This window comes from Clytia hemisphaerica, unplaced genomic scaffold, assembly GCF_902728285.1.
Source record: "Clytia hemisphaerica strain Z4C2 unplaced genomic scaffold, Clytia hemisphaerica genome assembly, whole genome shotgun sequence".
Classification (NCBI taxonomy): Eukaryota; Metazoa; Cnidaria; class Hydrozoa; order Leptothecata; family Clytiidae; genus Clytia; species Clytia hemisphaerica.
The window spans coordinates 590535-609012 of record NW_027103902.1 but is presented as its reverse complement, the minus strand read 5'-3'; the positions used below and the strand labels follow the sequence as shown (position 1 = coordinate 609012).

At 35.1% G+C, this 18478-nt stretch overlaps 2 protein-coding genes across 2 annotated transcripts; one reads left to right on the top strand and one right to left on the bottom strand.

Annotated features, from left to right (window-relative positions):
- Positions 1-254: 254 nt before the first annotated feature.
- Positions 255-14321, top strand: LOC136808960 (carboxypeptidase B-like). The gene is made up of 9 exons (XM_067065533.1): positions 255-362; positions 8364-8442; positions 10397-10669; positions 10991-11092; positions 11424-11540; positions 11954-12158; positions 12586-12788; positions 13038-13122; positions 13470-14321. The coding sequence occupies exons 1-9, from the start codon at positions 280-282 to the stop codon at positions 13961-13963; spliced, it is 1641 nt and encodes a 546-aa protein (XP_066921634.1). The 5' UTR covers positions 255-279; the 3' UTR covers positions 13964-14321.
- Positions 14322-15473: 1152 nt separating this feature from the next.
- LOC136808943 (ciliary microtubule associated protein 1A-like) lies at positions 15474-18459 on the bottom strand. Its single transcript, XM_067065506.1, has 6 exons — positions 18320-18459; positions 17144-17254; positions 16761-16874; positions 16462-16572; positions 16058-16291; positions 15474-15791 (listed from the first exon to the last, which is right to left on the bottom strand). Exons 1-6 carry the CDS (start codon positions 18363-18365, stop codon positions 15655-15657), a joined length of 753 nt encoding a protein of 250 aa, XP_066921607.1. The 5' UTR covers positions 18366-18459; the 3' UTR covers positions 15474-15654.
- Positions 18460-18478: the final 19 nt, after the last annotated feature.

Here is an 18478-nt window from a genome sequence, read left to right as displayed (position 1 = left end):
TTAAATTTCGGTATAAATAGCTTCAGAAAAGTAGTTCATTTCCTTAGAGCGTTACTTACTTTCATCGAGTTAAGAACTCTCTGGTAGTGTTGTGGTGTGGTGTATTGGCAGCTCTGGTCATTAGCGTATGTTAGTTGGACACTCCAGAACAGCGCTTGAAGGCTCAAAACCTCCAGCTTTCAATTTTCCTGGAAATCATTTTGGATGAACCCTATCTTTATATCTAGGGCTTGGATTTGACTTTATTATTTCGGATTTGTTTATTTGGATGATTTGATTATGTTTAAGTGTTCAATTATTGTTGTGACTATTTTGAATTTTCTTGTGTTGGTAACATGTGGACCAGCCGAACAGTATAGAGGGTAAGTACATATCCACTTTGGTCTAACCAGACCCTTCAACCCCCACACAACATTCTGAGTCTACCAGGGTTGATTGACATCAAATTCTAGTGTCAATGCAACGACCTCAGACATCTCGACCCCTGAAAAATTCAAGTGTAATCTACATTTACGAAACCTTTCGTGAAACGGTTAATATAGATAAGTGTAAAAATACCTAATGATTCTTTCCTTCATCACAAAATAATGGAAAGGTTTGGCTCTGGGAGAATTCACACTCATTATCATCATTTAATCAAAAATTCCTCATGGCCCTCATCTTCGACCAGAAGGAAAGTAAAAGTATAATGACATATTCAAATGACAATTTAGCATGCTAGCGAAACTGTTTAATCTCAATTAGCAATACGTAAAGTTTCGCTCGCCTATGAAAGAAAGCAAAGACTTCACAGAAGTGTGGTCAAAATTGCTAATTGCAATTTGTATAACAGTTGATTAGCTTCATTATCAAATTACACTGTCAATAAAAAGTCTATAGAGGAGACACATAAAACAACAAACTTTGTCATGCTTGCCAATGAACTTCATTTCCTCGAAAAACGTTATAGAGCATGACTTAACAATAAAAGTTCTGTTAGGGCATAGTTCGACAATACAGTGAGCTTTTCTTACAATGAATAACTTTCTTCTAGAATTTGAGTGATTGACTTTTTCAAGAGTGTTTACGATTTACTACATTGCTCACTGACTATTTGACTTTGCTCTAAACCATATTATAAGAACAAGCTTTATCTTTAAAAAATTTGAACACGGAGCAAAAAAGTTAATGTCCTTTACTAAATGCAGCTCTAGTCCATTTAACACAGCAAAAGTAATTTACTCCAATGGCTAATGAAAAGATAAGAGCATGTTGCTTTGTTTAGAGCTAAAGTAATAATCTTATGGAAGAAATTTTATTGGCACGAGTGTTGGACCTTCTGAAGTCGGCAATTATTGGCAATTTAACTCACTTCAAAGTCCTTCGTTTCTCGAAAGTTCTTGTAGGGTCACTTTCTCGAAAACCGTGCACATCACAGTATGGAGCATTGCTTAGATTAATTTTGTTTGGATACACGGTTTTTCTATAAGAACATTTTTGAAGCCTTAAGATGTTCTTAGCTTTTTTAGTTTTAAGCCTAAGACTGTTCTTAACATGTTCTTATTCACACCATTTTGTGAGCATTTTTGTCCATTTTCTTAAGAAATTGGCCATTTTAGAGTCTGCAAAGCCTTAAGATGTTCCTTAACTCGTTCTTAACATTTTGGCCATCGAAGCCTAATGTTCTTATATAGTTTGTTCTTATAAAAAACGTGTATCTAAGCTGAACCTTCGAAATAAGAAATAGCTTACAGTCTGCATATCATTTATTCATTCCGCTGAAAATTAATATTTTAAACTCGTGGTGTATCTTTATGTTGGGATCTTTCCTTAATTCCTCTGTCTTATGAAGTGAGTTTACAAGCAAAGACGAGATGGAAGAACCAGGAAAAAAGAAGAAAAAAATTGAAAAGGTTTCCTATGTAAAAATATTCATGACTCATTTCCAAAAGCGATTAGAAATCAAGAAACAAGAAATCAGTTGAATATCCTCTAAGCGTTGGAAAGAAAATTCTCTTTTCTGCAATTCAAAAATATTTTCATGTATCTACGTCCATATTAAGAAATACGGATTCGCATAAGCAACGCTTGCAATTCAAACTTAAGCCCCTCAATATCCGATCTTTCGGGTCTGTAATTTATTCATTCCCTCACTTCAAAGGTTGTGAGATCCGGCGAACCAAAGCATTAGATCAGGGTGTCACTTCGTTAAGGAAGATAGGATTTAAGGTTTTGACATGCGTTTCTAAGGAAGATCTTTTATCGAAGAAAATATGAAGTTGACGTATGGAAGTGATTTTGATGGAGATTGTAGGCACACAAATAAAGTTTTATTGTTAGTGGTTTTTGTGGAAAATGAGAATTTGCGTGGAGAAGATTAATTTTGTTTTTTTGAAATCTGGTATAATTTGTGACAATTTTAAACTGCATTTGTTATTAGCGCTAAGGATATGATAAGAATAAAAGGTCAAAACAACGTCCATATGACATTCCGCTTATGCTCAAAGCAAAAAATATTGTATTGGGGGATTCTTTTCAGTCAGCAATGTCTTGGAAAGCGTAATTAGGTTTTTTGGAAATACCAACCAACTGTGTTAATATTTCAACCCATAGTCAAGCTATCCATAGCCATGACCTTAGCAGAAAGATAAGCCATTTTCCAAAAAGTCGAAATGACATGATATGCTTTATTTACCATATAAAAACTGTCAAGAATATTTGATAAATTGCTGTCCGTTATGTACAGGAAAGATAAAGGGCACACAGAAAATGCATTAACGGTATTATTATTGACAGCCTACCCAACATAACACGAGGAATTTATGACAGCTTTCTTTCAAATATGACATTTTTTTGACACTTTGAGGAAAAATTACTAACGGGTTATTGCGTGCTTAAAAAACACCATTAGGAACTAAGTTCTTTTAAACCCATTATGTAACCCACCCTATAAAATAATGGCCAAAATAAGGCATTTTCGAAATTATATTATCTTAAAAGTGGTCGATCATCTTCTTCCTATTACATTCAATTATACATTTTATATTCCTTTAAGAACATTTTCAGAATACCTTAAATTTGGGTGTAATCTCTCTAATTAGATTTCTTCCAGGCTGGAAAATTAGCTTGTCTCTTATACATTATACTTGTATGTGTGGAAGGATGCAATTTGAATACTTGACTCTTTAATCTGATTGAAATGATGTCTTATATTTCAAGAAAGTCTTCATTCTTATATCGAAATCAAAACATTGTATTTCCAGTTGCTATGGTGATCAAGTTATTGCTGTTTGTCGGTTGGTTCCGCTCTTGATTTCCGATAATGATCTTCTGCTCTTTCTTCTTTTTCTTCCACGCACGATGTCAAAGGTCGATGTTTTTCCTTTTGAATTTATTTAAGGAGGTGTGTTTACCTTAATATTGGGGCTACCAGGCTGAACGCGATTAAGGGATTCAAGTACACATGGATTGAGAAGAGCCTTCTATAGGGGGGGATACGGGATTGGCGGCGGGTACAGTATTAGCCCTTTTTCCATTGGTGTTTCGATGTTCAAAGAAAAAAAAGTATTTCGGTGTCAAAAATGTCAGGCAGTGACAAAATATGTAAAATTCGTCGGTATTTCAGTTTTTGCCACCACTCCCTAAACGCCTCCTTTATTTTATTCTGTGAGTAAACAACTTCTAAACTTGGTAGAAAATAATACACCTTTTCGACCGTAGTCGCAGAGTCAGGCGCATGCCACTTTATTATTTAATTTACCACCCTAAACTCGATCCAATTCTTTCTTTGCACTTTTTTCAATTGTCTTTTTTAGGTGCAAAAATACTGGGACGGTTGAAGGGTGGTAAAACGGAAAAAGAAATGCCCGCGCGGTAATTGGCGGCTACGGTCGAAAAGGTGTATTCTATATCTTGCTATAACCATCAGTTGTCGAATAAGGGCGTGGTTGAATTATCTCAATTGAATGCAATCATTGAATGATAAGTAACAATTTTCCCCAAATAATTTCTATGTAATTAACAATGGCTCGCTCAATTTTCTATTTCTCTCTAAATTGCTTTAGTCTGCATGGTTACATATTTTGGCCACAAATCACTTGTGGTTAAAATGGCAAATACGGCATAAAATGAGGAAACAACAGGTTGATGTATTAATTTTCATATTTATAGAAAATCACGTCTACCTTAAAGTATTTTTTAAAATCGTACATAAAATTGTATTTCCTTGTAATTAAATACAGTAATTTCTGTGTAATAAGGCACTCAAAATAAACCTGAAATAAATCAAAATATGAAATAAGCGGCATTAGATTTTATTTTGGCATCAAAACCAATACATTCCATACAGAACCTTATAAAGGGTTAAATTTAAAAAAAAATTATTAGCCTGGTAGGAATTCAATTGGGAAACTCCCGGTGTATTTTGGATTATCATAAATTACCGCGTCGAAAATTAGTACACGTCTCAAACAGAATTGAAGCTATGAAACTATCGAAGCTATGAGAGGAGTGAGGTGAGAGGAGTCTACCCTAAACTCAGAAACCGCTAAGTTGTCCATTTGATTATTTTCCACTATGAATGAGTCATCTAGAAGCATGCTAAACTATATTGTATGTATTATCTCTTTGATTTTAAAATGGGTTGATTTGATTAGTTTACGCAAAAGTAAAAGATCAAGTTTGACAGGGACATATCTAGGAACAAATATCGTATTACCACACAGCACCTATGTTACTGTAAATACGAATTATAAACGAGTCCAGTCCAGATAAAATATTGTTCTGTGTCAGCAAAGAATATTGCTTTTGAGAATCTCAGAACCTCAATTGACCAGAAAATTCTAAAATAGCATACCATTATTTGTTGTTGTTTTGCGGTATCTATGTCTTATAAATATGTCTGTGCAATACATCAAATTTGCTTAAATAACCGACATCAATATCTAAATTGAACTTGTCTCCACTCGTAAATTTATGAAGAAATTAAAAGTAATAGCTTCAGCAATTTATAAGCAGACAAACACACTAATTAAAGATTAAGATTGACCTCCAATATTTCAACAGAGTTACCTAGCTACATTTTGTAACTTACCACAATTTTATAAATGCTGGCACAGTAAAAAAACGCAATCTGCCCTAAGACAATATGTTCAAGTTTGAAAATCTCCCCCTGGTTTTTGAGTTTAAGGTGGATAGGATAATACCTAATAGTTCTCATGCTTCTAGACGAATAATTCAGACATAGTGGAAAATAATGGAACGGGCAAATTAGTAGTTTTTGAGTTTAGGGTGGAGTCCTCTCACCTCACTCCTCTCATAGCTTCGTAGCTTCAATTTTGTTTGAGACATGTACTAATTTTCGATGTGGAAATTTATGATAATTCAGGGTGCACCAGGAAGCAATGGTCAAGCTTGAATACCTTGGAAAATTCACATCAAGATCCTCTATATTTGCCAGATAACCAAGTAGTTCCTTAAGCCAAATTATAGAAACAGTAACAAGGTTTCATTTTTAATAACACCCCTGCCCAACAAGAAAATTTACCCAAAAAAACAAATCGATTTTATCCCCTTGAAAATCATTGGTAAAAAGTGCATTCCAAAACCATCGCCCCCTTGACTTTTGAGCTTGGAACAAGAAAATTCTTATTCCCATTGGGATTTTGACAGAAACTTTTATTCCTAATGGGCTGTAAGATAGAAGTGTTCAATAAGAAAACTTGTCTATCTTTGTTACTTTGCTTCACTTAAGGAAGTCATTATCTTGATATTGACATATTTAGTCTCGATGGCCCAATATTTGAAATCATTTCAATTAACAATGTCTAAAACTTGGTTTGTTTCCATGGAAACGGCTTGATTTTTTCACACGATCCGCCTTCTTCCGTTTATTCAAGCTTTTTTGAGCGATTAAATACAAGCGGTAAGTAGGCGCATACAAACACCGACATATACAAATTTCACGCTCAAAATTAATGATCTAAAAATGGTGTCGTGACTACAAAGCAATCTATATTTTGTGATGGTTCACACACTTATGCATAGCAACCAATTTCTTGTTGTGCCTAAGGCTCTTTTTAAATTTATGGACGCAACTTGCACAAAATTTTCAACTATAGGATACCCATGTAATCCCTTGGTATGAGAACACCCAAAAAGCCAGAATTTAACTCGTGTTTTTTTTATTTTTAAACATATCAAGAATATAAATTTCACCTTTATTCAACAGTTATTCTAAAGTTCAACATATTTAAACATATTCTCATACCCCTTAAGTTACACTTCCTCGGACTCTCTTAAAAATTCTTGACCATCTGTATCTTAAAGTTGCAGGCCGAATCTGATCCTTCAAAAAGAATTTTACCAGTATGGAGTGTTTTTGATATTTGTAAGTGGTATCAAAAGTTATAGACAATGACTAAAAAAGAATTTCAAACTTACTCGTAGGGTTAGTGTAGAGACATGCTTCATTTTACCAACAATTTGAATTTGCCTGTCATTCGAACAAACTCTATACACCTTGTGGGTAAAGACGCAAAAGGCAAAGAAAAATGTATCAAAAAATATCCTGGTAGGGAAAGTTTTATGTATTGGAGACATGTTTCTTTTTGCTAAGACCACTAAATCTATAAATCTATAAATCTTGTGGATAAAAGCATAAAGAAGATCGACAACTTGGCAAGTATTTTTCTGAGTAAATTTTAAACAGGTTATATGCGTAATTAAGTACAATTTAGTTTATTATAGATATCATTTGGAATGTAATTTGCGGTCAGCTTTCACTTCCTCATGGTTGAGTTTTAGTGGAAATTAGATGAGTGGTTTTTGACGCAAAGAATGTGTGAATTTTTCAGTGGTTTCAAATGGTTTACCTATTGGTGTCCGAATATTGACTCGGTGCATGCGCAAGAGAACTTCAGATGGTAAAGACAGAAGCGGATCTAACAAAAATCAGCAAGACCGAATAAAGTATTCATTCCCCTCAGTGCAACACCTCTGTCTCACAGCCCCGGTGAAACTTTTTCCTACAGCGGGGATAAAAATTTCGCTATTGAAAACTCAAGGGGGATAAAAAAGTTATATTGTTCCAAGGTTAAAAATCCAGTGGGGATGGTTTTGGAGCACAATTTCAAAACAATACATTTCGAATGGGGATGAAATCAAAGTCAATTTCTCAGTGGGGCTGAAATTCTAGCCAAATTTTCCAGTGGGGCAAGCAATTTGGCCGTTTATCCCTTTAATCCCCCTAACTAGGATAAAAAAGTAATATAAGCTTTTGGAGACTTTGGAGGAGCTACATAAATTCTAGCTCCAGCGCCTTTGGAACTACTACCATAGTCTATTAAAAAGAAGTTGAAAAATATTTAAAGCCGGTCAGTACAAGATAAATTGTCCTGAATTAATCTAAATTCATAATAGTTTAAATTCAAAGTCATTAAAAACATTATATAATCTTTTGGATAACCACTTAGCCAAAAGCTTCTAATAATGACATTAAAAAGTGTATCAACAAGACAGTACGTTGTCTTAACATCCATATAACGTACACAACAAATTGACATGAAACATTAGACAGAACTTATTTTGAATGTAAAACGTATATGGTTTGAGGTAGATCTCAATTAACCAACAAAAGCATTGCTTTAAAACAAAGGAAGAAAAATTTTAGACTGACACGCCAGTCGGGCTGGAACGGTATCACTCGAGAAAAGTGAACAACTTACTTTAGCAAACGCCCGTCACCTTTATGTTCCTGCTCTCTGACATGATTAATTAACAGACTAAGTAGGTTGCTACTCTAGAAAATTTTAAGTCATATTATTCACCGACACACAGTATGTTCTTTTGCTGATAAGCTGGAACCCATGGAAGACTTGAATCCTTGCCTTTATGAGAGAATGTCGTGTCTTCAAGAATTTTCTTGAGTATCGCCAAAGAAGATCAGCTGTATTTTTTGTACAAACTAATTTGAGTATCCACAGGGCCCACGCCGCTTTTCTGCAAAGTAAAAATGTTTGGTTGCGCCTCCTTAGACTCTATATTCATTGCCCCCCCCACTTTCAATTTCATGGCGTGGGCCCTGATCCAAAATATAAAAAGTCTGCTGGACGGTGATAAATGGGCCTAAATGACCCCTAAATATCCACTTTAGCACCAATAACCAAATCCCACCCATTCCTAGAACCCGAACCAACAAATATGTTTCGAAACCCTTCTGATACTGACAGTGAAGGTGATAAATGACCCCTAAATACCCACTTAAACGCCCGTCTCATAAGACACACATCCCCACAGCATTAGCGCTCAAGCTTCCTTTTAGCCAACGAATTAGTTTCGATTAGGGGAACCCTTCCAATACTGACCAATGAATTTTCTTCTCATAGACACCAGGTGGTGGAGATGATTGCCAAAGATGTAGCAACAGCCAACCTTTTGAGGGCTTATGTTGACAACCACAACAAAGTAGGTACTGTTTTTTTCTTTTATTTCATATTTTATATCTCCTCTCTACCCAAACTACAAATTTTTCTGGGAAATGTGTTTCCATTTCATCATGGATATTCTTAACCTTTTTGGGAATAATAACTCTAAAATACCCTTACGATATTCCTAGGTTAGGACATTAACTCATGTAATCAATACCTGAATTAAAAACTGGCATTTTCGTAAAACTTCTGAGTTTTTCGTTTATTTCGTATTTTTCATGCTTCTGCCTTGCCTGACCCCCATGACTTATAGTTATACTGAAAACGTCCTTGCAAATTTTTTTATAATTCATATTTGTTTATACCACTTCCCTGCCCAACTCCGATTCAGCCATAGTGAATAAGCCTTTACGAGTTATGATCGCAACAGAACCCAGTCACAAAGAAAAGGTTTTTATGAGTTAATCTGTTAAAAGATAATTCATTCAGACATTACCACACCCCTAGTTTGATTTGTAGACCTCTACAAAACCACCGGTAGTACGAATCCGTTAGTGGATTCCAGCAACTTCTTTGCTAAAGCGGGACATCCGGCGAATGTGATTATTTGACCTCGGTTAAGCTATGCAAAGGAGATATCTTAACCGACGCTGACCTATCCGGCCCATAGATTTATAAAGCCCAAAGGGCTAGATGTCAAGCTTTTGCTTAAAAGTGTGCCTTAGTTCGGTAGGGAATTCTACCTAGGTCACGTGACATTACAATAAAAGTTCAGCACTTGAACAATAAGAAACTTCGCAGGCTTTGAAAAACAATAGCAGTAATATTTTTTGCGATATTTACTTTTTTTGCTTGGAAGAGCTAAAAGCACAACATATAGTTCTTCGGGCTTTTAAATCTGTGATCCGGCCACTTAAAAGAATTTTATAACAATTTTATAAAATTTGATTGACATAAAGCCTAGACTACGTCAGAACAACCAGTGATCAGCTATCATTTCCTTTTTTCGATGTACAATTTTTAAAGTGGATGGGCCATTTCCTTTAAGTAAAATTAAACATCTTTTAACCACATATAAATAGGACATTTCCTTGAAACACCCATCTATAATTACAGTGGGTTACCATATTATTTTGAGATATAACGTTTTTCCTGTAAAAATATCATGTCATGAGAACTAAAGACAGAATCGACAAAAAATTTTAATACGTGGCATATAAGTCTTACTCAGCACAATCTACTAACAATCCGAAATGAGAAACTTTTTGAAAAACTTTCTACCCTAGAACAAAAGAGGTTTGAAAAGTATGAGCAGCCGGACCCATTGTGTTTAAAGCCCAAAGGGCTAGAGTAGAATCTCTAACCTTTCCTAGGCAAGAAAAAGTAAAACCATTTATTTTTTATCCAGACGCGCCTAGAACACACCGTAATCATGACGACGGATTGTATCTAGCGGTTCCTTTGTTTTTGAGGACTGCATTTTTTAAAACTAGCGATAGATTTTAGTTTCAATCCGGCATTTGTGCAAAAACCACACGCGGGCGTTCTGGATGGGAAATAAGTGGCTTCATTTCCCATCCAGGAGTCTCGAGTCTAGCCCTTCAGGCCTAGAAGTCAATGGTCAGACTTCCCTTTTACTGTGATTGATGTACTTTTTATTTAAAAGTATGATTCTTTCCAGATCTAGGTTCCCTTTGGCTTTTACTAATCCTACAGTTTCACTAATCGTGTGACTGCAAAAGTTTATTATAACTTCGCCCCTGGCACAAAACGCTATATCAACTTTCATTTTGATGATTACTGATAGTGGCAGATTATTTATTCTATGGCAACGTAAAAAAACATGAGGACGAGCCTGGACGGACACACTCCATTATCTATAATTTGGAAACTATCTTTTATGCTCCCGTTCTTGTACTATCCGTTCAATCAACCATTTTTGAAGTTTTCCTCTGCTTCATGTATTTTCAATATCAATTTTGTGATCGTAGGATATGGATGTTTGGACGTTGACACCAACAGCTTGCCAAGTCAGCGTCGTGGGAGAGCAAGTGGATCCATTACAGAAATTCTGTGAAGAAAATAACATCGATTTCAAAGTCATGATCGAAGACTTGGAGGTAGCAATTACAGAACATATGAAACGCGATGCACCGACTGCCATACGATCTTTAACCAGATCAGCAGAGACAGATGAATGGTTCAGTAGACCACAACAAGAACAGAAACCGTTTAATTATGAAGAATATAACAGATTTGATGACGTAAGCATCACATTTCTTTATTCATCTGTCGAGCTACGATGAAGGGCCCATTAATACCCATTTGTTGGTGTTAACAAACAATGCTTTCTAACATCAAGCAATTCTGAAACTTTATCCTTAGCTGAGAGCGAGCTAAAAAGTTGGAAAAAAATTAATACCAAAAATCAGCCCGAAAAGGATAGTCTGATAAAGATGATACTTTACTTTCGATACCCTGTAGTACCCTTATCTAAACGTTCGTTTAACGTTATATAAATGTTGGGATAACTTTTTTCAGTCAAGCCCCGCCGACACTAAGCTTACTACAAATTTTCTTTCCAGATAGCTAAAGAATTATATCGTCTTCAATGCGCTTATCCTGATATTGTTGATGTTACTCAAATTGGACTTTCTCACGAAAAACGACCACTTCTTCTCGTCAGAGTAAGGAATTTGTTCCTACATTTGATTGTTCTTCAAGATTTGTCTGTATTTACTTTGATCTTTGATCACTTCTGTATCTGCCCCGTTCGGTAGTTAAGGAAAAAACTCGTGTGTTTCAGTTGAATTTCAATATCATTTATTGTTTGGTTTCCTGTTTCATTCCCTAGCCCCGGCTCGAAGAAACGATATGTTTCAAACTCTTTTCCATCAACAACGGCTGCACCAGGCTGCACGAGTACTTTAAATTGGACCGGGAGATTTCTTCTTCATACTGGTTTCGACCTTAGCAGTAACCAAAAAAACTGAAATAAATATAACAATTAATTTTCAGATCACTCAAAATGTGCTAGGATGCTCAAGTAAAAAAAAGCCAGTTATATGGATCGATGGAGGTACGCATGCGCGAGAATGGATCAGTGTTGCAACGCCTATGTGGATTCTGAGAGAGGTATTTATAAAAGTTTTCCAAACTCGAATGTTTTATAGAGAAGTCTCATTGTTACTATAGTATGTTGTTACCAAGGAGGCTGAAATAATTTAATAACAATTTTATTTAGATTCTAATCCATTTTTCTATAAAGTTCAAAATCACTCAAAGACTAACATAACCTACCTCCCTTGAAATAGACCAATACTTCAAAAATAAAATTTCTAAAAACGATTTTCAAATCCTGGCTCTCTAGGAGCTATAGTAGTTGTCTGAAATACACAAACCGTAATTCATAATTTCTTTCAATTTCAAACCCTAGGAGTAAAAGTGCAAGATGTCAAACTTTAGAATAACATTCATTTAACGTCCAATTTACGTTAGGTGAACGTTTTTACAAGGAACTATAATTAAGATTTCTATTCTTTTTACAGTTAGTCACAAAATTCGGAAAAGACGATGATGTAACGAATTTACTGATGGAAAATGAAATCATGTTATCCCCGGTGTTTAATCCGGACGGCTATGAGTACACTTTTACCGGAGCCCGGTTATGGCGTAAAACCCGGACACCTACCAAAAAAACGGATTGCTTGGGAATCGATGCCAATCGTAATTGGGATACTGAACAGTTTGGAGGTATTATTGATATAATGATTTTATGTTATTTGCAAGTTTTGCAGGATGTCTCCACAGTTCTGTCAGGAAAATTTTGTCTCGATGTTTTTTTTATTTAACAAGGTTCAAATAAATGGCTTCCTTTACCATCCAAAAGATTCTTCTTTAGCCGCTTCAGGGCTTTAATTTCAATATCCAGCCACAACGTTGTTCGCCTGAACACAATGTTCGTCCGACGTCCCATACACATCAATAAAAATTCATAACATGAATCATTTCAATGTATTCTGACAAAACACCACGAAAACAACAGCTGATTCGTTGTAAATGTCATACCTATTGATTTTACGATTACAAACCACCAGCCGTTAAAGGTCTAGGATGTAATGTCAGAAGTAGAAGACGTTGCAATGGTTCATATCATGAAAGTCATTTTGTATTTTGGTAGGTGCTGGTACAAGCGATGATCCTTGCAGTCCCATCTATCCTGGAGAATTCCCCGAACAAGACCCAGCTGTCAGAGGATTCGCACAAGTTCTCAGATATATTCGACCCCGTTTGAAGACATATTGGACAATGCATTCTTTCAGTCAATTCTTGCTCACACCAAACTCCTATAAACGAGAAAAACCACCTACCTTTCGAATATTTGTAAGTACTTAAAGCTGCGTTGCTTCAAGAACCTAACCCAAATGTACTAATTATCGTACCCTAAGCTGTACCCAAAGGTGAGCTTTTGGTTTTACTGCGATAGGCGTGATACTACCATCGCCAAATACTTTCGTGAAAGCTATCAGAATCATAAAAAGGCAAATTTTAAGGGTCTAGGTTCGAATTGGAAAGGTATTTGATACTTTTTAATAGATTGCACTTATTTAATAACATCTTAATCTTTTTCAGGGTGGACCAGCATTTGTTTTTGTAACAACAATTATTTCAAAGAGTAATCGTGTTTATGGGACTGGCAATGCTATTGATTTCCAAAGTAAGTCTTTCTTTTAAAAAATTTAAAAAATCTGACTTTAACTTTGTGTCTTAATGAAAATCTACCTGTGCCAGTATCAACTTGCTGTTTTTTGAGTATATTTGATTCTCTTTAAAAAGGATGCCTTTAGAATGTTTGAATTCACAAACTTTTCATAAATCTGAGTGACAAGCACACCAAATCTTTCTGTAAACTGTGTAGTTTGTATCCGAGTTTATCATGTAAGTCCATGTAAAGCGTTCGTTCTTCATTATAATTCTTTACTGTGTCTTGAACATAAAAAAAAACAGGTATAGGCGCCACAGACTATAATATGGTATTACTAAAGCATTCTATCTCATCTACAGATAACCTATTGACCGGTTTATCATTGGATTACGTCCACGACGCTCTACAAATACCGTATTCTTATCTTCTCGAACTTCCTCCGAGTCGTCAAAGTCCTTTCGGCTTCGCTTTGCAAAAGACGGAGATTGATAGTGTGTCTAAAGAAGTCTTCTGTTCGATGCTCGCTGCTCTCAACCGAATAGATGAGGATATAGCAGCTCGGCAACAAGCAGCAACGACCGTTCCTCCGACAACAACAATTCAAACGACTTTTACGACAACGAAAACAACAAATCTGACAACGACTCCTGCGACATTGCCTTCTGTAAAGATTTCCACGACCACACTTCAAACTGAAAAACCAAATGAAGAGAATTCCACCACGGCAGCTTCTCTTCAAAAGACTCCAGAAAGTAAATTATTTAGCACACCACAACGAGAAAATTCTGGTTCGTTAGAAAATACTACAACAAACAACTCTGGAGATAATTATAGGACATCAAGGAGACGTTAAAATATTCTTTTCAGTTAGACGAGTGATGAGAGATTGACTGGCAGCAATGAGATGAGGATCTAGCTGATGGTATGATGATTAATTTACAACCCAGTGGTAGTATTTTATCCTTTAGATAACAGGGTAAACGTCATAAGCACTTTTTTGAGCAAAGCTTCCACGCTATTGGTCGAATGAAAAAATGAAGCAATTCCATTGGCGTGATCTGACGTAACGGTCGAAAAAAAGTAGAAATGTATTCATCGAACGCGCGCTACATTTTTATGAGGAAACCTTTTTTCCAAGCAAAACAAATTGAATCCAAAAGGTGCAATTGCAGCGCACAAAATTGGAGTCCGGTCTTGAGATTTTTTGTTTCTTTCAATAAAGATTTTGTTCGACTGATTTCTCGCGCTAATCTTAAGTAATAATTATTTTTTAATTTCTACACCAAAAATAAAGTAATAATATTTTGAGAGTATTATAAATGTTTTTAAAAGGAGAATTTCTTTTGAGTAAAATGTAAATAATTTTTGTATATATTGATGACAGAAAATTTTTTTTTCAATGAAGAAAGAAATATTTAAAACAGAAAATAAAATTGAAAGACAAAAAGAGATGAGACTGAAAATAAAAAATGTGTTTATCATTTTGTCCCTGAAAAATTAAAGTAGTATCACAGTCCAAATAAATATCGAGGTCAATATTTTCTCCGAAAACTTGGCCTCTAGTTCCCATGGTAACTGAAGTATCGTTCTTTAAACTGTTTTGGGACCCAACTTTGGTAAAATTTTCCACGGCAGTCAATTTACTGTTAAAATCTGCAAAATATTAATTAAAGAGATTACTTTCAAGTTTCAGGAAATGTTACTACTTGATCAACCATAAAAATAAAATTGAACAAAAGAAGATTTGAAATTAGTCATATATTTCTTTGACGTAAAGTAATCATTATTTCTTAAAAAAATGTATATACAAATTAAGATAGAGCCTGAAAAAAACTGCAACAGATAGTCTGAATTTATAGGCCCTTCAAAAGATTCTTCATTGCCTAAATTGGAGAGGTCAAAAGTTTATGCCTTAGATGAGACTTGCCTAAAGAAGAAGAAGTTAGATTCAGATAATTTGACAAAGAATTTGTCGCACAGAGCTTGCTCTTATAGAATTAAAACTTCGGGGTCACATCATAGATATCTAATATATAACACTAGAGAGGTATTTCCCAAGCAACACCAGGTGAAGCAAAATAATGTTAGGTAGGTTACAGTTCGGTACCAGCAATTTGTTCAACCAAGCAAAAAACCTGAGTGGCGCGAAGCGACGAAGCTTTATAAATCAATCAAATTGCGGACACCGAACTACTATGGTCTACTTATCAAAGATGGCGGATGATCTCGATTCAAATAGGGACGGTCTATCTAGTATTTGATATAAGATTTCTATGGGTCATACCAATTAGTTTGCACTTAAGTATTATGTAACTAAAATGAATGATTATACCAAACACGATTAATACTGTACACAAATAAAATCATACTATAGAAGCACACGCATTTCTTTTAAAATGGAACCCCATAAAATTGATAATTTAGCTATTATAAAAAATAAAAAAAGATCATTGTAAAATAATTATCCATATGTTTTTAAAAAATATATTTTTACTAAAAATGAAAAAAAGGTTTTATTATAATAGAGTTAAAGAGAAATAGTACTTAGTCATGGACATCGATAATCAAAGGTGTGATGAATTCTGAATGTCGAATACCAAGAGAGAATGATGGTGCAGCCTTCTTATTGCTTCTAACACGCTCTGGAAAGTGAGCACCAGGTCCTGGTTTCTGAGTAGAGTCTAAAAAAAAATAAAATAAAAGAGTTAAGTTGATAGGGTACAAGTTCAATTGCAAACGGTGCTTTCTACACTTAAACTCGCACAATCGTTGTTGACAATTTAGCTTGTTGCTTAATAAGTTACGACCGCCGGGGATCTGCTTTAATAATATGATTTCAAGAACATTTCCCTATGTTTAGATAGACGTTGTTGAACACAAGTCACTATATCTTTCTGTTTCATTTCATACCCTTAAGAATTTAAAGTTTATAATTAAGCGTCCATACCTCCAGGCATATAACTTCGTCCTAAGATTGAATAAGCTGGTCCACGTCTTTTGACAACATTTGGATCCAAAATCCTATAATGTCCTGGCCCTGGTGTTTTAGCCAGATCTTCAGCAAAGCTGCCAGTTTTGGAACGGCCAGTCATTGAAAAAGCTGCGGAAGCATGTTTGCAGGGAACTTTGTTACCAAGCAATTGGGGAAGCGAATATGAATTAGGTGAGGGTGTTGTGTCTCCTAGAAATAGAAAGGAGAGAATCACGTTTAAAAAAAACCTTCGCAAATTTAAACATATTGTAAAGAAAAGATGTTTGATATATAAAAAGAATGCTTACAGTACTTACGCATATATAAAATATAAACAACAGAAAGCTTTGCTTTTGATTACATTTCCAATACAAACTTACGTTTTCGGTATCTGGTTCGTTGACCCATGGAGTATGAAGGTGCATGTTTTTCACCTTGCGGGTGAACTTTTTCGGGAGAATAAGCTCCAGGGGATGGAGTCTTGAATGAGTCTAATAAAAAGAAAAAAGCGTTTTACTGTAGATATACAATAACAAATCCAGTTACTTTGATTGCAAATTTATTCTTTTTGTCAATCTAATGTATCTCATCTTGACTTTAATTTTGAAAATGGTAATTAATATAAACTTTGATAGATTTATGAATAAGATGATAACTGAATAGTTGGATGTATTCGTACTTTGTTCTTTAGCTCTGCCTAATATTGAATAGCAAGGAGTTCCATCTTTGCCATATCGTGTGATTGATGGATGGACCATGTATCCTGGACCAGGGCTGCTGTCTTTCTTGAACACTAAAAATAGATAAAAAAGAAAGACCAATGCATATTATACACCAAGCATAATTTTTTTATTACAGCTATACAAATTCAGATAAGGTTTTATTTATTAACTGAAATCCTTTTTTACCAGGCGAAATGTTCAAAATATATAAGAGAAAACAAATTCTAAAAAGGTGGATCTTTAAAGTTGGCTCAGATTACACAGTTTTAAAGAGCGTATATATTTAATTGACAAAGAACTAAATATCAAAACTAAATCCCTACTGAAATTCTCAACTTACTGGAACTTTCAAGACGTTGACCAAAAGAATATGATGGTTGCATTCTTTTAGTAATATCATGCTTTTCATAGCCACATGTTGATGGCAAAGCATACCTTCCTGGCCCTGGACCTGAAATAGAAGAAGAAAATTTTGTTATGCGTGTCTGTCATATTTGAAAGAGGAGGCTTAGAACACTGAAAACCATTCTGTTGTTTATATTTCAAAAACTCCAGATGCAGAATAGCTAAATTTCAAATTTACAGACTCGAGAAGTCTGCAAGTTATTTTTTTATAATTTATTTATTCCAAGTTGTATTTCCTATCAATATACAAGAGTTTTTTCCTGTTTTGTCAGATAGTCCAAAGTTAGAGCAGTTGACTGTATCTTTTGGTTCAAAGGATACCCGTGAAGTCGGGTAACTTGCATCAGTAGTAGTGGAGGGAAACTTGCATAAGGCGGCAATCACCTTTGTTTCGCGTCCCCAGAATTGAGTCAGTGAGTCGGTAAATTTGTCGGACTTTTTATGTCAATGACCTTCCTTCGTTCAAAAATTTTCTTATTGCCGAATTTTTGCGAGCGATTTCTAGCGCATTCGCAGCATTTTGACTTTGTTTATCATTACATGCGCCAATTTGGGGTCGGAGGTCACAGTGTTCAAAGGTCATAATTTTAAACCACCCATTACACGCGGTTGTTTTGGCTGCTGGCTGGCTGGAAATTTTTATGACCGACCGACCGACTCACTTATTAGACCCAACAAGGACGCGAAATGAAGATATTTGTGATTCCCACCACTGATGCAAGTTACCTCACTTCACGGTAAGTCTTTTCAAATTTTGCAAAGGAATTGCTGCACAATTTAACTATACAGTACCGTGTGAAATTTGACAACACTAAAGTTGCGAAATTCTGAAGCACTGCGATTCTATGCAATTCTATCATCAGATGTTAGAGCAAGGAATTTTTGCGGTGTTCTTTTGTTTTTAAAAAACTCAATCTGCATTGGATGTAAAAAAAATTATTTCTGAGATTTCTCAAACCTTAACTAAACCTGAGCTGAGTAAGTATTAATCAAAATTGGTTTGACTGTTGATTTATTTTGCCCTCATCCATACGACAGTACGATCGAAACGAAGCGTAGGGTTTTGAGGAAGGAAGATTTTTGGAAATTCAAAATTAAAGTAAAAACTTACCAGTTTCTCGAGCAGCTATTACTCCTTTTTGTTCTTCGTCTCCCATTTTTTATAAAATTATAAGATTTACCCTAAATTACCTATGGATTGGGAAAACACACCCAGACGACCAGCTTACCAAAATGTAACTGAAAAGAAAAGATGTTGATTGCGCTTTTC